This window comes from Macaca fascicularis, chromosome 12 (assembly GCF_037993035.2).
Source record: "Macaca fascicularis isolate 582-1 chromosome 12, T2T-MFA8v1.1".
NCBI classification, from domain to species: domain Eukaryota; kingdom Metazoa; phylum Chordata; class Mammalia; order Primates; family Cercopithecidae; genus Macaca; species Macaca fascicularis.
Genome location: NC_088386.1, coordinates 56,584,804 through 56,601,584, shown reverse-complemented (window position 1 = coordinate 56,601,584; position 16,781 = coordinate 56,584,804). Strand labels below are relative to the sequence as shown.

At 37.5% G+C, this 16,781-nt stretch overlaps 1 protein-coding gene and 1 long non-coding RNA gene across 12 annotated transcripts in view; one reads left to right on the top strand and one right to left on the bottom strand.

The window, feature by feature from the left end:
* TANK (TRAF family member associated NFKB activator) overlaps positions 1-16,781 on the bottom strand; it is a 105,431-nt gene that overhangs the window by 61,158 nt on the left and 27,492 nt on the right. For 3 of the 11 annotated variants that reach the window (XM_005573300.4, XM_074009297.1, XM_074009296.1), the window contains exon 1: positions 15,093-15,219. The exons of 2 other annotated variants lie outside the window; for them this stretch is intronic. In XM_005573300.4, the coding sequence (XP_005573357.4) occupies positions 15,093-15,139 (47 nt within the window). In that variant the 5' untranslated portion in view covers positions 15,140-15,219. Of the gene's footprint in view, positions 1-14,248; positions 14,707-14,823; positions 14,952-15,092; positions 15,220-16,781 lie in introns of those variants that run through there. 6 more of the 11 variants (XM_074009292.1, XM_074009294.1, XM_065525561.1 and 3 more) reach the window with 6 other exon arrangements.
* Positions 15,363-16,781, top strand: part of LOC135966538 (uncharacterized) — a 73,318-nt gene continuing 71,899 nt past the window's right edge. Inside the window, exons 1-2 of the long non-coding RNA XR_010579889.1 lie at positions 15,363-15,536; positions 16,419-16,490. This is a non-coding gene — a long non-coding RNA (uncharacterized lncRNA). The remainder of the gene's footprint in view (positions 15,537-16,418; positions 16,491-16,781) is intronic.

Sequence of the window (16,781 nt, the reverse complement as noted above, 5' to 3'; positions counted from 1 at the left end):
TCGCTTTATTTCTGGATTTGGTTTGCTGGTTTCCTTCCATTACATGAGAAAAAAATTCTGAAATCCCAGAAGGTAGCGGGGTTAGCTCAATGCAAATCACCATCCCAATCTTGTCCCCTGCAATTCTTCTGGAGCGTGGATACTCTCATCTACCCACTGTTGTCCCTCTAGCAGTAATTCCTGTTTTCCTACCCAGACCAGTGGTTCAGAAAAGCAAAACTGAGGGCAGCAGGTTCTTGTCCCACCTATCCAGCCCAGTGATTGACCATGGTGTGCCTGTCCATGAAGAAATACCAGGAAAATCCCTGCTTCCTCTTTCATTGATCCCTTGGTTCAATAATGAAACTTTCCTGGAGTAGGAGAGGCAGCATGAGCAAGAAAGATAATTTTCCCTTCCTTTGGTAAAGCTTCCCAGCCCTAACAAAGCTTTGATTTTAATAAAATATATCCCATTACCCTTCAATTAGAACAAAGTATTTGCTGGCTTACTATGTGTAAGGCACCATATGGGGAACAGCAAGGGATTCAAATATAGTACTATCTTAAAGTTATGTTTCTTTCACAAAGTATTTTCACCAATTCTTCATTTCCTATTACATATTAATATTCCTGTTTGACTGATAAGGCTCAGAAGGCTTAAATGACTTATCTATAGCTATAAAGCTATGTTATGAACTAGATTAAATCTTTAAAATTCTTAGTTCAAGGATTGTTCATTAAAGCCAGCTGCAAAGTGCTCTCCCAGGGTGTTATGGTTAATATGCTTACTTGATAAAATATTTTGTGCCAACTATGAGCAGAAGTGTGCTGGATACCACTGATGCTGTGAGAACAAAACAGACATGAAATCTCCTCCCATGAAGGTACCATTAACTGTAACTTGAAGCATACAGTAGGTGAATATCTTAAGGTATCCAAAAGGCTATAGAGTTTGGAGAGGAAAGTTCATCTATTTATGAAGTTTAGGAAAGGCTTTGAGAGGTAGGTGGTAATTGAATAGGGTTTTGAAATACAGGTGGGAATGATCTTACCCGTTCCTTTTATTTAATTATCAAATGGCAGTCATCCTTTTTCAAACAGGTTTCCCACTGCGATAAGGATGTTTTTAATATTAAATAACATCAATTCTTTACTAAAACAGGCCAGGATTATATGCATTTCTTATGCATTGCTCAGGTTGATTGTCCTGATCAGGACAACCATACAAACCTGAGACAATTCTTAAGCATAACAATGATGGTTACTATAAACATGACAGATCAGGCTAAAGCTTTTCCCATGATGCCTGAAAGCAAGTAGGGGTGGAAATGAAAGAAAAGGTAAGTTCTACAGCCTTGATTTTCTTTGTTATTAAGACAAAGAGTTTGGATAATAGAGTTTCCTTTAACTTTATAATTGTATAGCATTACCAAACTATACAGAGCACAAAAACTTTTGCTCATAAATGATATCATATATTTAAAAAGAGTAGGTGCTTTGTCTTAATTTATGTTACAAATTAAGCCTTGATTGCAAACAAGTTGCTAGGGCATTTCACTTCAGAATGGTGAGAAGCAAGGAGTAAAGTTATATAGAGTGTCCTGGAAGTAAAGAGATGATATGATACTATAAAAATATGTGATATGAAAAATATGTGATTACAAATAATACTGTGAAAATTACTGTGACTTTTGTTTATTCAATAACGTTTATATATTTCCTCCTAAACACTTTACTGAGTGAAAAAAAAATACAGGCTTTAAATTCAGACCCAAGATCTGCAATTTCCTAGCCATTTACTGAACTATGCACATCAGTTTGCATATCATACATAGTTTGTAGGGTTACAATAAAAATTGAGACCATATATACAGTAAAAAGTAAAATTTAAGTGAGATCATATACAAAAGATGTTATTTGTTCCTCAATATCCATTCTCCCCTTCTCTTATAGTACTAACACTTCTGATTTTTAGCTCGTGTGGTCATGTGACTATGTGCTAGTCATTGGCAAATGGGTGTAACTTCCATAACAAGTTTTCCCTTTCACCTTTTTCTCTTTCCCAGTTGGATGGAATGTTATGGTGACAAGCCACCTAGAACACTGTGATGCAGGCAACACGTTTAACTACTGCTTTGTGGGTCTCTAAAGGAGGAACTAACTGAGCTGTATCCTGATTGGTACAATGTTCAAGACTGGTTCAGTGTTGAACACACAGTAGGCACTCCTTTTCTCCCTGGGAAACAAAAAAACAGTCATGGTCTTTGCCTTTTTCTCCAATTAAAGCTTATAATGGAGTGAGGCAGACACACATGAAAATAATTAGCCAAAAGGTCAATTACAAATGTTTAAAAAAAAAGGTCTGGGCACATCTTCATAGAGGTCTGGGTAGCACAGGTATAAGCATTTGTAGGACCTCACCCAATGGTTCACTAGAGATTTACGCATTTCATTCAAAGTTTTACCTAAAAAGAAGAAGAAAACTGTTAAGCAAAAGGTATAAACAAGATAAAGGCTCAATAGAAGGAAGAATTAAAATAAGAAGGATTGTGGAAGGCTTCACAGAGGATCTGACACTTAAACCAGCTCCCAAAAGATGAGAAGAGTTTCAACAAGTAGAGAACGAATGGGAAAAGTACATTCATTCTGAAAGAGCAGAGGCCCTGAGGAGTCGTTAGTATGGTGCATTTAGTGATGAGAGTGAGTATTCTGTTTATGCAAGTCTAGCATGTGTGCAGAGATGATACAGAGGTGAGGGTGCCAAAATGAGCTACAGTCAGGGTCAGCACATATGACTGTGCTGTACTACAAAAATCCTAGGGAAGACCATACATAAAGACCATGATTGGAATGGCATCCCATAGAGCTGTAGAGTACACTGACCACATAAACCACATGCAGCAGACTCAGTTATGGCTAGACTATAGCAGACCTCAAATGTCACTCTAAGAAATTTAGTCCTTAACATGTTGACACCAGGAGTAATGAGAGGTTTTCAAGGAGATGATAGACATATTTTAGAAAGACAGAACAGATAACACAGACTACAAACTAGTGAGGGAGACAAAGTGACGCTACACCACAGGCAACTATTGCTGTATTCCAGGTAAAAGATGAGGGCTTGAATTAGAGCGGGAGAAATAAAGATGAGTGGATTCAACAGACATTTCAAGAGTAGAATTAACAGGATTTGATGGCCAACTGGATGTGCACAACAGACAAGAGGGCAGCAACTCAGGTACCTGTGACTGCAAATCAGTTGGCCTGAAATGGGACCTCGGAATCTACATTCTAACTAGCACAGTGCCTCAGGTGATTTTGTTGCAGATGGTTCACCAGCCATTATTTTTCACAACACCCAGTAGAAAGTGGTGATAGCCAGACATAAAGAGACAGAAACAAAATTTTCAGGAGAGGGAAGATACTGAATCCAATTTTGGACAACAGTGCTAGAAAAGACATCATAATAAAGAGGAAAAAAGCAACAACTATATAATTATCTATAGGAAAAAATGAAGACTAACTATGCCTTCCCTATTGTTTGTATTCTTGAAGACTTGTTTTTAATGTCCCCTGATACTAGTACATCCTTGGATGGCCAATTAGGCCAAAATCGTTTTACCAAAAAAAAAAAAAAAAAAAAAAAAAGAAAAAAACTACATTTTTGAAAAGAAAACAATAGAGAAAAGCAATACGCATTATTGCACCACCTTATAGCACAAGATGTACATGTTTTTCCTATCAAATATAAACCAAAAAAGAGGACAGGCCCACTTATTATTTATTTGAAGGAGGTCAGAAGGAAAACTAGAAAATGCATAAAATAGTGTATGACAGTTTATGTCTGTTATTTTATGTAAAAAGACTATTAATAAAAGATGTAGAAATGTTATCTAATGCTCTGCTTTGTTAACCTTTATACGCTGTTAAATAACAGGAAAAACAACTCTGGCAGAGTATTTGAATGCAAGATTTTCCTTAAGTATCTTCTACTCTACCAGATTTATAAATAAATAATAAGGTAGTACTAATGATTTTTCAAAAGAGTGGTAGAGTTTGTATCTATCTTCTGGTCTTAAACAGAAAAGTTTGAAAAAAAATATTTTCAGTAATCTCAAAAAGGTCCCCCGAAACACAAGACAATAATGTAAGAGAAGTCACAGGCTGCACAAGATTCATAAATGGTAAAGTTGTTTTGAAAGAGAGGTAGTTAAAATCGTATGAGTTAATGGGTTGGCTGCCCCTCCATTATCCCTGAGTCATTTACTGTATCAGAAAAAAACACTATGGAGGAAGAGAGCTCTTCTATGAAAAAAGTTGCAATTTCAAGAGATAGAGGACCTTTTCACAAAAGGGCCTAATTTCTCTTTAAATCACCATTTAAAATAGCTGAGCAGCCATTTAGCCTTGAGAACATTACCAATGATAAATAGGAACAGGCAAAAACCTACATAATTATAAAGCTTTACTCTGTGCTCTTAACCACTGGCACAGGACTCTACAGCTCTTCATATACCTTGTTTTTAATTTCCCTGAGGACACCTACAGGCTGTTGGATTTGCAAGTCACAACTTGTTTTATTAGAAGTAATTGTGAGAACTCGAATAAAAAAATAAATAAGGTTTCAGAGATTTCCAGATCTCCATTTTCAGTTATTCCGAAGATGTTTAGGGTATGACTTTAATATATTAGCTTAAAACCAGATCTAATATTTTTAATCCAGTACCATGCAACAAGTTCTCTCCTTCAGACTGTTGAATATTCCTGAAGAGAAGCCTACAAAAATCCCTGGGCAGCCCAACAGACCAACCTTTCAAACTTGCATCTGTGCCAAAATTACCCAACTTTCTACCCTTTTCAAGGCCACACCAGTTTACCTCAAATATGAATATTCAGACCTAGTAAATCTTAACACTTGCTGTGCCACCCTACTGTTGGGAAGCAATAGTTGATTAGAAACTCAGATTTGCTGTTTCACTTCCTTTTGTCTCTGGAAAAAAATAAAAGACACTATAAAATAAAGATTGCAAACCAAATTTTTAACTAGACCACATCTTGTGTAAAATGTACTAATTTCTCTGTTAAGGCAATTTAGATTAGATTCTCTAAATTAAAAAGCCTAGTCAACTGAAGATAAAAATCAGAGTTGAAGTACACAATACATGTCCAGTCTAGACAGGCTTGGTGATGGGAGAGAGTAAACAAGTCATTTAACCTTTCTATGGACCTCTGTTCCCCCATCTCTCCCAATTTAGAATCTTGGGGTAGAGTCAGGTTATAGAACATTGGTTCACAACCTGTCAGCACATTAGAATCATCCATGGTGGTTTTAAAAAATACATTACCAAACCCTGTCCAAGACTCCTGGATCTAATTTTGTACAGGGGGGAGATGTAAGATAAATTTAAAATTACTGCCATAGCGGGTCAAGTCATAGTTTGGAAAGCACTATAAAACACTATACAAATATGCACCAACGAAGGGAAACAGGCTTTCATAAAGTTGCCTTTTTTCCCATAGTGATCTGCTTTTTAAATTATTCTATAAGAAGTATATAGAATTTAGGAACAAAAATAGCAGTTGCTAAGGTAGAAGACTTTCTCAAATAAATAAATAAATAAATAACGGTATTTTGATACTTTGGCAGATGACCCAGAGCAACAGCACTTTATTGATCTTGGTTCCATAAAACTTTCACAACTCATCAACTTGTATGACAAATGTTTTCTCTATTAATGGCATTTGCACTGAAGTTCTTGTTGAGAAATTTGACTGACCATAGCCCATCTCCCACTAAGTAGCAATGACATTTTTAACTTGATGTTCCCCCTATTAATACTCTAATCATCCTAATTCTATTTAAATTCTCAAACTATCTATAGATAGTTGAGAGACAAGATAGATCTCAAAGACATGCCTTTAATTCAAAGAGGTACAAAGAGTCATGGATCAGAAGGACAATCTCAGTCTTCTGTTTGAACGGCAATCATCCCAACAATGAAGAAGGTGGTTCCCTATTTGATCATAGGAAGCACTGGGGTTGGGGTAGGAACAAATATCTATTTGCAGGTGCTTTACATAAAACTACCCCATTTTTAATCTTCCCTCTGCAGAAGCATATATTGTCTGCCCTTTACAGAGGAGGAAACTGAACTTCAAAACTGAGCTTCAAAAGGGTAAATAAGTTGCATAAGGCACAGAATTAGAAAATAGAAGAACCAGATAAATCTAGGTCTCTGTTGCTACAGCACAATTTCTAGCTCTCTCCCCTCTAATTTAGTTTTTATTTTAATCAGAGCTATACATACCTATATCTTAATGAGTTGAGCAGTTCTACAAGAAAAACGGTAGTTCTCTGCTTTCCCCTCCCCATTTCCTGCTTCACCTTGGCAACAATTCTTTTGACTAATTCTTTTTTGTATTTATCTCTGTATCTCTAAACAACAGGTAATATGGCCACCACTGATTTTTCAGTTTTTGTCTCCCCATCATGGAAAATTAGGATTTTCTCTTTAAACATTCCCTACCTCCTATTCTCCCCATTTCCCCAATACAGTTATATCTAATTTTTCATTAGATTAGCATTCAGCTTTTACTTTCTTATTACTATGTAATGCTATTCACTGCCGAACAATATAATATACCATGGATGCTTTTCCTTTCCTGAAAATTTTTTTCCCCGAAAATTTTTGTTTGCTTTGTTTCCTATTACCACTAATACAACTCCTCAACACATTGAGACACTTCAGGTATTCTATCTCTTTAGAGGAATCACTCTGTAAGCTTTCTGGTTTGCTCCAATCTAGACTAGTTGCTCTCTATGCCTGATGGAAAGCCTTCATCTTGGGACCTTCTTAACCTTGAATTTGGAGATATCCTTTGTCCATCTCTTTCTCTAATTGAATCCCTCATTTTCGGTCTCCTAAATCTTTTCTTGTTTTATATCCCCATGTGGTGACGCAAATCTTCTAGCAGCTTCCTAAGAAAGTGTTTGAGAAGTAAATTTTTTGAGGCTTTGCATAACTAAAATATCTTTACCCTCTGACTTAACTGATAGTTTGGCTAGATTAAGAGTTCTAGGTTGGAAGTAATTTTTCCTCAGAATTCTGAAAGCTTTGCTATGCTATCTTCTAGCTTCTGTTTATTTTTGTTGAGGATCAGATCCATTTTGATTCCTGATCTTGTATAATTCTCACTCTGTTGCTCAAGGCTGGAGTGCAATGGCGCGATCTCGGCTCACTGCAACCTCCACCTCTAGGATTCAAGCGATTCTTGTGCCTCAGCCTCCCTAGTAGCTGGGATTACAGGCGCGTGCCACCACACCCAGCTAATTTTTGTATTTTTAGTAGATGGGTTTTCACCATGTTAGCCAGGCTGGTCTTGAACTCCCAGCCTCAGGTTATCTGCCTGCCTTGGCCTCCCAAAGTGCTTGGGTTACAGGCATGAGCCACCGTGCCTAGCCTTAACCAATTTTTTTTCTCTTTGAAAAATATTAGGATTTTCTCTTTGTCCCTAGGATTCTGAAATTTCAGGATCATACCTGGCCATGGACTATATCATAGCAATAGGTGCTTGGTGGGTCCTTTCAACCTGGAAATTCCCCCTTCAGTTCTTGGAAATTTTCTTGAAAATTTTTTGGGGCAATTTCTTTCCTTTTATATTCCTGTCTGGGACTTCTATCTGGGTGTTGAATCTTCTGTACTGGTTCTCTAATTCTCCTTATTCCTCCACCCCTCTTAAAATGAACTTCCCTCCTTATTTCATAGTGAGAAATAAAAACTTTTAATGTGAGGAGTGCAAACCCCTTTTAATTATCAGGCCCAGAGAGGCACTGAAATGTGTGTGACAGCAGTCACACATCACTCTCCCCTGTGAACTAAATGACCCTCTTGAAGCTACCTACTATGTGATGACAAGTAGCCATAAAATGCCATACATTAGATACCAAAACTCATACCATATAGTTCAACAATGTATAATCACTAATCAATGTTATTTCTGTAAACCAGTGAGAATTCCTATCAAATAACTTAGCATCAGCCCATTCCTTGTCCTCTTTTGCCTTTAAAAACCTGGTTGCAACAAGGGCCGAATGGACACTCCCCAAGGCAACCTGGAAGTGTGTCCAAGGCAGCTGTCCTCAACCTTTACCCGAATAAACTCCCTACATTAATTTTGCCTCAGTTTCTTTAGTCTGACAATAGATACAATATCTTAAGTCTGTTGTCCTTGGCAGCCATTATTATGCTGCCAAATGACAGCTAACCAATCCTGGATAAAGAAAGTAGTAATCAAGGGTAAGAAAGTAGTAATCAAGGGTAAGTAATGGTGCTTCTGGAGCTGCACTGAGGCTGAAAGTGTATGATCCAAATGATGTTCCACCTCTAACTGCCTGTTCAACCAGAACATCTGAGCTTTGATCAGTTATGTATATATACATTGGGATTCCACGTTTGAAGAGAATCAAAGGCTTAAAGGTAGTATTTTCGCCATCTTGGCCCCAGGATGATTAGTAATTCTTTAGTAAGGTCTACTTTTTTTTGTAGGTGGTAGAGACAAGTGTGAGTAATTTGGGAGGCAGGCAAGGCCCCTCTGCTGGGTTTCCCCGACTGCTGAGCCTATTCTGTTTCTGGGTAAATGTTCTGCCAGAGTTCACACTTGTGGTGAGAGACCAACTCAAATCTAAAGCAGCTTCAGGATGGGGAAAGGAAATCACCTTGAGTAACTGCTACCCCTTCCACTTTGCCCTACAAAAGAAAGACACCAGCCTTTCCCAACCCCTTGGGCTATGAATAAGAGTTCATATTCTGTTTCAGAAAAGTTGCCACTGTAGCATATAAAGAGGTGAATCAGTGAATGAAAGATACATTCTGTGTTTTTGTTTTGTTTGGCTTTTTGTTTTTTTGAGACAGAGCTTCACTCTGTCCCCCCAGGCTAGAGTATGATAGCCTACTGCAGCTTGGACTCCTCGCCTCAAGCAATCCTTCTACCTCAGCCTTCTGAGTACTTGAGACTATAGGCGTCAAGCCACTGTGCCCCACTACATCCTGTCTTTTCTATATCTTAGTTGTATGTTTGCCTCCTCACCCACAAAACACATCAGGAGTAAAAAGCAAAAAAATCAGTCAACAACACGGCATATACACATAAACAAGACATCTTCTCTTTTGGATGGTTAGGAAGATTAACTTTAAAGACACTCAAAAATATTAAGTGTGTTTTCCTTACCTGAAGAAAGGAAATGGAAGAGAACTGTCACTACTCACAGTTACTTATGATCATTTTCCACTTTTAAGGAGTTATATAACATGAGCAGCTAATTCCCCAACTAACTTCCTGCATTTCTATTCTCCTTCCACGTTGTAAACTTTGGTCATGAATATACTCATAGCATACTGTACTACACTGTTTCTGTGCTCCATCCAGGCAGTTGATATAATAGAAACCTTAAATGTCATAAATCCAGCAGTGTTAGAATTTGAATTTTGTATTTTTCCATAAGCTGGCAGGCTAAATGCAACAGGATAAACAAGACAATCTCACTGGTTAAACACAAAGCTCCCCAGTACATGTTCTCCATTTTGCTGGATGTTAGAACTTGGTGAAATTTTCTATGTGATCTTGCAAGAGCAAAAAGATTTCACTGTCAAAGACCACACCCATGAGTCTGTTTTGCCTTACTTCCTTTTTTTCTCCAGTAATACTTCTTTCTCTGAGACTATTTATCAAATGTTATGGGTTTAAGTGCACAACTAAACAGTGTAACACCAAAAGGGAAAGTAGGCATGTGATGTTCTCCTCTGAGGTGAACATAGACATGGCACTGCTCAGTGGGCTATACTCAACTGAGTAATTTTAAAGGGGTGTCCTCTCCTCTGAGTAGGAGCAATGTTAGAATCTAAAGATGGGGGAGGAAGGATATACAATTTAAAAATAGTTAATATTAAAAATCTATTACATAAGTTATATAAAGAAGGACTGTGCATAATATTCACAGATGAGGGAACTAGAAGAGAAAGTCTGTAGTCAGCAAGGTGTAAAGGAGGAGTAGGACTGTATGGGAAGGAACACGTATTACAATCCTTTAGGATTTGCGAGATCTTAATGTTTATCAGAAAGGAAATATGGATTGTTAAAGGTTGACAAACAACAATATAAAGGGAAAGGCATTTCTACTTTTGGGATTCCAAATACTTGAGGTTATGAAATCACATTCCAGTAAATGCCACATGATAAATGGTTATGAATAGTAAAACCACTTAAATCTCTCACAGTAACAGTTGATTTGCTGATTCCAAAAATCTTTCTTCAAGCAATAAAAAAAAAAATCCTTTATTTTGAAAGAATCTAAGTCTCTAACTTCTGTCCCTTATAGCAAGTCACTCTCTGGCAAAATTATTACCTGATTGGGTTGTTTTGCTGTTCAGTAGAACAATTCTCCATACTTCATTCTACTGCAAATATTTCAAAGACTCCCATAACTTCAACTTGCTAAGTAACCATCAAAATGGAACTCATATTAATTTTCTTTGTCTACTCAATTTCCAGTAATTCCTTACTGCAATGACTTAAAATACTTTAATTTCAATGTTAGCAACCTATCTTCAGTAGACCCTTCTTTTTGCAAAGAAAAAGTATTGGTGTTAAATAAAAGCTATTATAGATCACTAGTACTCAAACTGTTTACTCTCATAACTTACTACTAATAATTACCATTTATAGAGAATATATCTCTGAAGGTAAAAAGTTACAGTCCAGGAAATTTTCCATGAGCCAAACAATTGCCATCGTTTACTTCCCAAACTCTTTTCCTTAAGAAAAATAAGTCCCTTTAAAAATTTTTTCTTGGTTGCACAACAATGTGAATGCACTTAACATTATTGAACCATATACTTTAAAAAGGTTAAGATGGTAAATTTTATGTTGTGTGAATTTTACCACAATTTAAAAAGCTTTTACAGATTAGGAATTGGAAAATGTGACACATGTACTACATAGGTCCCAAAGGCTGTTTTCAGTTGCAGAGGGCTTGGTACCAGTTAACCCTCAACTTATTTGAACAGTGGCCAAATACTGCACTTAGTTCAAAAGACTTCGAAAATTAATTAACCACTCACTGAAAAGGTAGTTCATTTCATATTCTGTTATCCCTTCCTGAAGGTAAACATAATCTTGGTTCTGAACTATAAAGATATTTTTGTTACATATCTAAATAATAGCCTCCTCTTTCCCTGTATTTATGATTCAAAACCATGGCAGCAAGCATAGGAGATAGCAGGTGGGAAATGGCAGCCACAGCATAAATCCTACAGGAAATAGAAACTAAAACTAGGCTTTACATAACTGAACACAAACGAACTTCAAATAAACAGTAATATTTTATGCTTATAAGGTGTTAGAAAACAAAAAGGATAAATAGTAACAGTCAATCAGCTAATGCATAGCATCGAAATAGCAAAGCTTTATGTCAACAGGCTATTTTTATTTACCATTTGCTTTTGGACAACGGGTATGGTTTTAAAAAACATGCAGTCTTTCTTCATCATAGGGCAAGTCCTCAATTATTTTTGCTATAAGAGCCCATAAATGGAAATATAATACCCAAGCATTCACATAATGCCTCCATCCTACTGTAAATAACACTTGAGCGTCTGTAGGTATCCTCCACAGTTCACAGATACAAACTGCTAAATTACATTACCTGTCTCAGGTCATATTCTCGAAGGTGATCAAAAAGCATTTGCAATAATCATTTATAAAAGTCTATCAAAGATTACTTACACTATTATCTATGTATTAACAGTAAACCATTAGTCAAGTAAAAAGGTGGGCTTTTGTTAGATGACAGCACTGCTCCATGTGCGGGCACATACCCATGCACATACCTGAACCGTGCTAATGTTTATCACTTCATGTTAAATAAGTATAAGCATGTTAAGCTTGTATATTTTTTCACCCACTCATTTTGAAACCCTCTGTAGGATTTGGCTACAGTAAAATGTCAGCTTGGTTATTACCTTTAAAGTAAGAAATTTCCCGGCAAAATTGGGAAACTAATGACAACAAAGTGAAACTGATACTTCACCAGTTGAGTTTCACTCTTGGTTTCTTTCAGGGCATAGACAGAACTTGCCCATGTAGAAGCAATACCCTTGCTTCTGTAACATAACTGGAGAAGGGAAGAGAAAGAACAGCAAGACATTTTACTTAACAGCCTCAGCCTACCTACAGCATTTTTCCTTGCCCATGAAAAAAAAGTTGTGTGTAGGGGGTAAATAACCAGCATCAGTACAGCAGGTGCTCTTAGTTCTTGATATTACTGGTGTCCCAGACTCTTTCATTCAATTGTATTTACACAAAGGAGTTTTTGTTTGTTCTGAACCATTTTGCTGAGGATTGTTGCTGTCTTAAGAACAATATCAGACCCAGATGGTTTCATGAGTGAATTCTTTCAGATCTTCAAAGAACAGAGTTCTTAGGCTATTTAAACTACATCAGAGCAGAGGAAGAGGAACTCTGCCCAGTTCTTTTTAGGAATCAGCACAACCTTGGTATCAAAACCTAGCAAAAGTAACAGAAAAAGGTGACTATGAAATGAATCTCAATTATTGATTTTAAATAAAAATGTTACCAAAGGAACCAATATATACTTAAATATTATACCATGACCATGTGTAAGATTGGTTCACAAACTGGAAATATACTAAAATAATTCACTATCCTATTAGGTCAAAGATGAAAAGTACTTATAAAAGGTTATGATGGATGTCAAAAAGTCATTTGACAAAATCCAACTTCCATTCCTGATAAAAATGTTAAGAAGTAATGAAGAGACATTATCTTAACACAACAAGAAATATATATACACACCAAATGAACACCCAATATCTATTATTTAAAATTGTTCTCAAAGTGCTATCTAATACAATAGACACTCCCCAATCCCCAGTTGCAAAAATGACTTTGGATACAATCCAAACATTTCTCTGTAAAAATCATGAGCTAGAAATATTAAAGGAAACTTCCCTAATAGAATTTATTAGAAATTAATAGTAACTTCATATTTAATGATGACATAGTAAAAAATCCCCAAACTAAGAAGATAAAGGATGGTCAGAACCACTGTTATTATTTACCACTATTCTGGGGAAGCCAGCAATTCACTAAAGCAAAGAAAGAAAGATATAAGATAATTATAATTAGATGATTGTTTCCCTAGAAAATTCAAGTGAAACAATTTATTAAAACTAATAAATTTAGAAAGTTGGCCAGATACATAAACACTCATCTACATACCAGTCACAAAATATAAGAAAATGGTTACATCCCAAACAGAGTATTTTAATGAAGCATGAACAGTTTATGTTAAATTTTATCTCAAAGATAATGCAATTACATTCAAGAAAATTTTGAAAAGGAAAAATGAAGAGGGACTTGTCCTATGAATTACTAGAAAATGTAATATCAAAGCAGATTGGTATTTTTAAAGGAAGAGACAAAAAGATCAAACAGATGAGTCTAAAAAAAAGATGCATGCACACATAAGAATTTACTATATTAAGGAGGTATTTCTAGTCAGTCGGGAGAGAAATGATTTCAACAAATGATTTCAGGAAAAATAGCTGCCCAGTCACAAAAACAAAGAAAAAAAAATCCTTATCTTAGTATACAAAAATCATTTTCGGATGTTTTAATGAGTAAATCATAAAAAGAGAATTAACAGGCAATATAGGAGAAGATTTTAAGAATTTTTGACTGGGGACTACCTTCTCACTTGAGACAAAAAGCCTGCGCATTTTAAACCAAAGCATTGATAATTCTTGAAAATATTTGCCATATATTTCACAAAGAATTAATGAAATCTGTATTCTAATGATAAATAGATAATTTTGAAGAATATTGGGCAAGATATACGGACAGGACATAATAAGTGATAGTTAATTATAATTTGGTACATCTACACAATGCAATACCACGCCAACATTACAATAAAATAGAGCTACATATGGCAAGACTTTCACCATATATATATATTTAATCTGAAACAGATTATAGAACAGTATGCATAATCTCATTTTCATAAGAAAGCAAAATAACATGATTATGCACATACAGGAAAGATGTGGAAGGCTTGGATTACAATTGGGGAGAGGACTGAGAAGGGTTTCACTTCCTGCTTTACACAAAGTTGTATTATTTGAGGATCCCTCTTCTCTCAAATGAGGACACAATAATTTTTAACAGAATACACTGCTTGCTTCTCTGCTACCTCTCGTTTGTGTATTCCAACCGCGGTAAGGAGGCAGGTCATTTCCTTTTCCTTCAATTTCACGTGGCTTCTTCACTTCCTTTACTACCATCTCTCCCTTATTATAACTTGTCAAAAGCATGTCCTGTGAGGTGAGATAAACACCACTTTACATAGCAAGGCTGCTTTACTTTGCTCGTTATAGCATAATAAAAGCACAGCTCTTCTCTGATTATCCTCCCCCTCTTTCTACTTCTTGACAAGCAAAGCTTTTTTGCCTGTAACTCGTTGCTAGTCAGTTTTTACCGGCGTGGGGACTCTACCTAATGCCTGGGTTCCCACTGTGGGCGGAGTTGGCTTCTGTTCTTCTTGCCTTGACCACCCACTCCCTCCGTGACCCTCTGGGAAGTTACCCAACTTCTCATTGACCAGGCTATGATGACACCCCACAGGAAGGCAGAGGGGAATTGTGCAACCACCTTGGGAAAACAACAGAAAGAACCAATTAAGTTTTCGAAAGAATACTACTTGATTCTAGGAGGCAGTCCCTCTCTCGAAGGGAAGTCAGGGATGTTCCTGGCGGGTCCACTGCTCACCTCGACACCTCAGGCCCTGCCACCCCCATTTCCCGGGCAAAGCAGCCGGGACGAGTCCCTCCCCTGAAGCCGCTGGGGCAGGGGCCGACGATGCTATGCTGACATCGCGGGCCCGGAAACCCCCCGCCAAGGAGTCCGCTCCGGGGGAAGAACTCGCGTGGTCTCTCCCGCAAAAAATCCCTCCCCAAACTGCAAATTGTTTTGTCTCTGCTGCTCCTCGGCTTCTCTCCCTGCGGCGCCCCTACTGTCAGCCCGTTCCTCTCGCTTACGCAGACAAATTCTCCGACGCGGTGCTTGATGGATTCGGACACACCATTTCACAAAGTTTCTTACTCACACAGTTCACGGTTTCGGCTACGCTCCCTCTCCCGTCAGGTCGCCGGCGCCTGGCCGAGTGACTCCAACCGGAAGTTGCTTTTTGTTCCAGTTCAGAGGGCAGTGCCTGAGCGCGGAGCCATTAACTCTTCACCTTCCACCCGACAAGGCCAGGGCCCTTCCGCCCTGCCCTGCCCTGCCCAGCCCAGGGCTATTCTTCCCCGCCCCTCCCCGCCCCGCCCAGCGCCTTCCCGCCCCGCCCCGCCCAGCCAACTCCCCGCCTCTTAGAAAAAAAAAAAAAAAAAAAAAAGCGTCAGCCGCGGAAGGGAATCCTATGTCAAGTGTAAAGGTCACTTGCGGGTCTTTGCTGGATTTTTTTGCCAAACGATAAATAACCGGTAAATAACTACTAAATAAATAACATCACCCTATATATGAGTTAGAGTACACAAGAATCACCTGAGAAACAAAATGTAGTTTCGCCAACCGACTCCTACAGTTTTCATTTCAGAGCAACTGGGGTGAAGCCCAGGAACCTGCATTTTCAACAGATCCTCGTAAATGTATATAATTAAAGGTGGTTAAAGTCCACACTCTGAGAAACACTACATTTACACATACCTATTTGGTTTCTCCCCAACTAGTAGTATTTTTCGCTAAATTGTTAAAGAATGACTGCAAATGGAGGTGGAACTTCATTAGAAAATTCCCCATGAATTAAGACTTCCCCATTATTCCAATTCCTAGCCATGCACGAATATTCTCTAAGATTCAAATCTTAGATACCGCAAGCAAGGTATCTTTTCCCTTTAGGGCAAGAGGATGAGGTTCTGGCTGCCCCAATTTCTCCCTGTAGTTCTGAATCATGGATGTTTACACATCTTTCCTTAGGCCAGTAAGTCCAAGGATTTAAAAACCTGCCAAGGTGCAGTGCATTCTGTCTAGCTATCTTGAATATTGCTGTATACTTTTAAAAGTCAAAGTCTAAATATATTTGAAACAATCTTTTTAACAAACAGAAACTTCTTATATATAACGTTTTTACTAGTTGAATAGTTTTCTTGTAATAAGTAAGTGAGTTAAACATGACAATAACGGTACTGCTTTAAAAATTATTTAAACCTTTTTTGAGAGCAGTTTTAGATTCACAGCAAAATGGAAAGGAATGTCCAGAGATTTTCCATATACTTTCTGACCCCACACAAGCATAGCCCTTCCCCATTAGCAACATCCCTCACCCCAGTGTGATGGAAAAAGCTGTTATAAATATCTGTGTGCAGGTTTTTTTGTGCGGACATAAGTTTTCATCTCCTTTGGATAAATACCAAGTAGTATGATTGCTGGATCATAAGGTAAGAGAATGTTTAGTTTTGTAAGCAATTGCCAAATTGTCTTCCAAAGTGGCTACCATTTTGCATTCCCACCAGGAATGAATAAGAGTTCCCGTTGCTCCAAATACTTGCCAGCATTTGGTGTTGTAAGTGTTCTGGATTTGGGCCATTCTAATAGATGTGTGTGGTATTTCATTGTTGTTTTAATTTGCATTTCCCTGATGACATATGATGTGGAGGATCTTTTCATATGGCTATTTATTTACCATCTGGTTATCTTCTTTGGGGAGGTAAAGGCCTTTGGCCCATTTT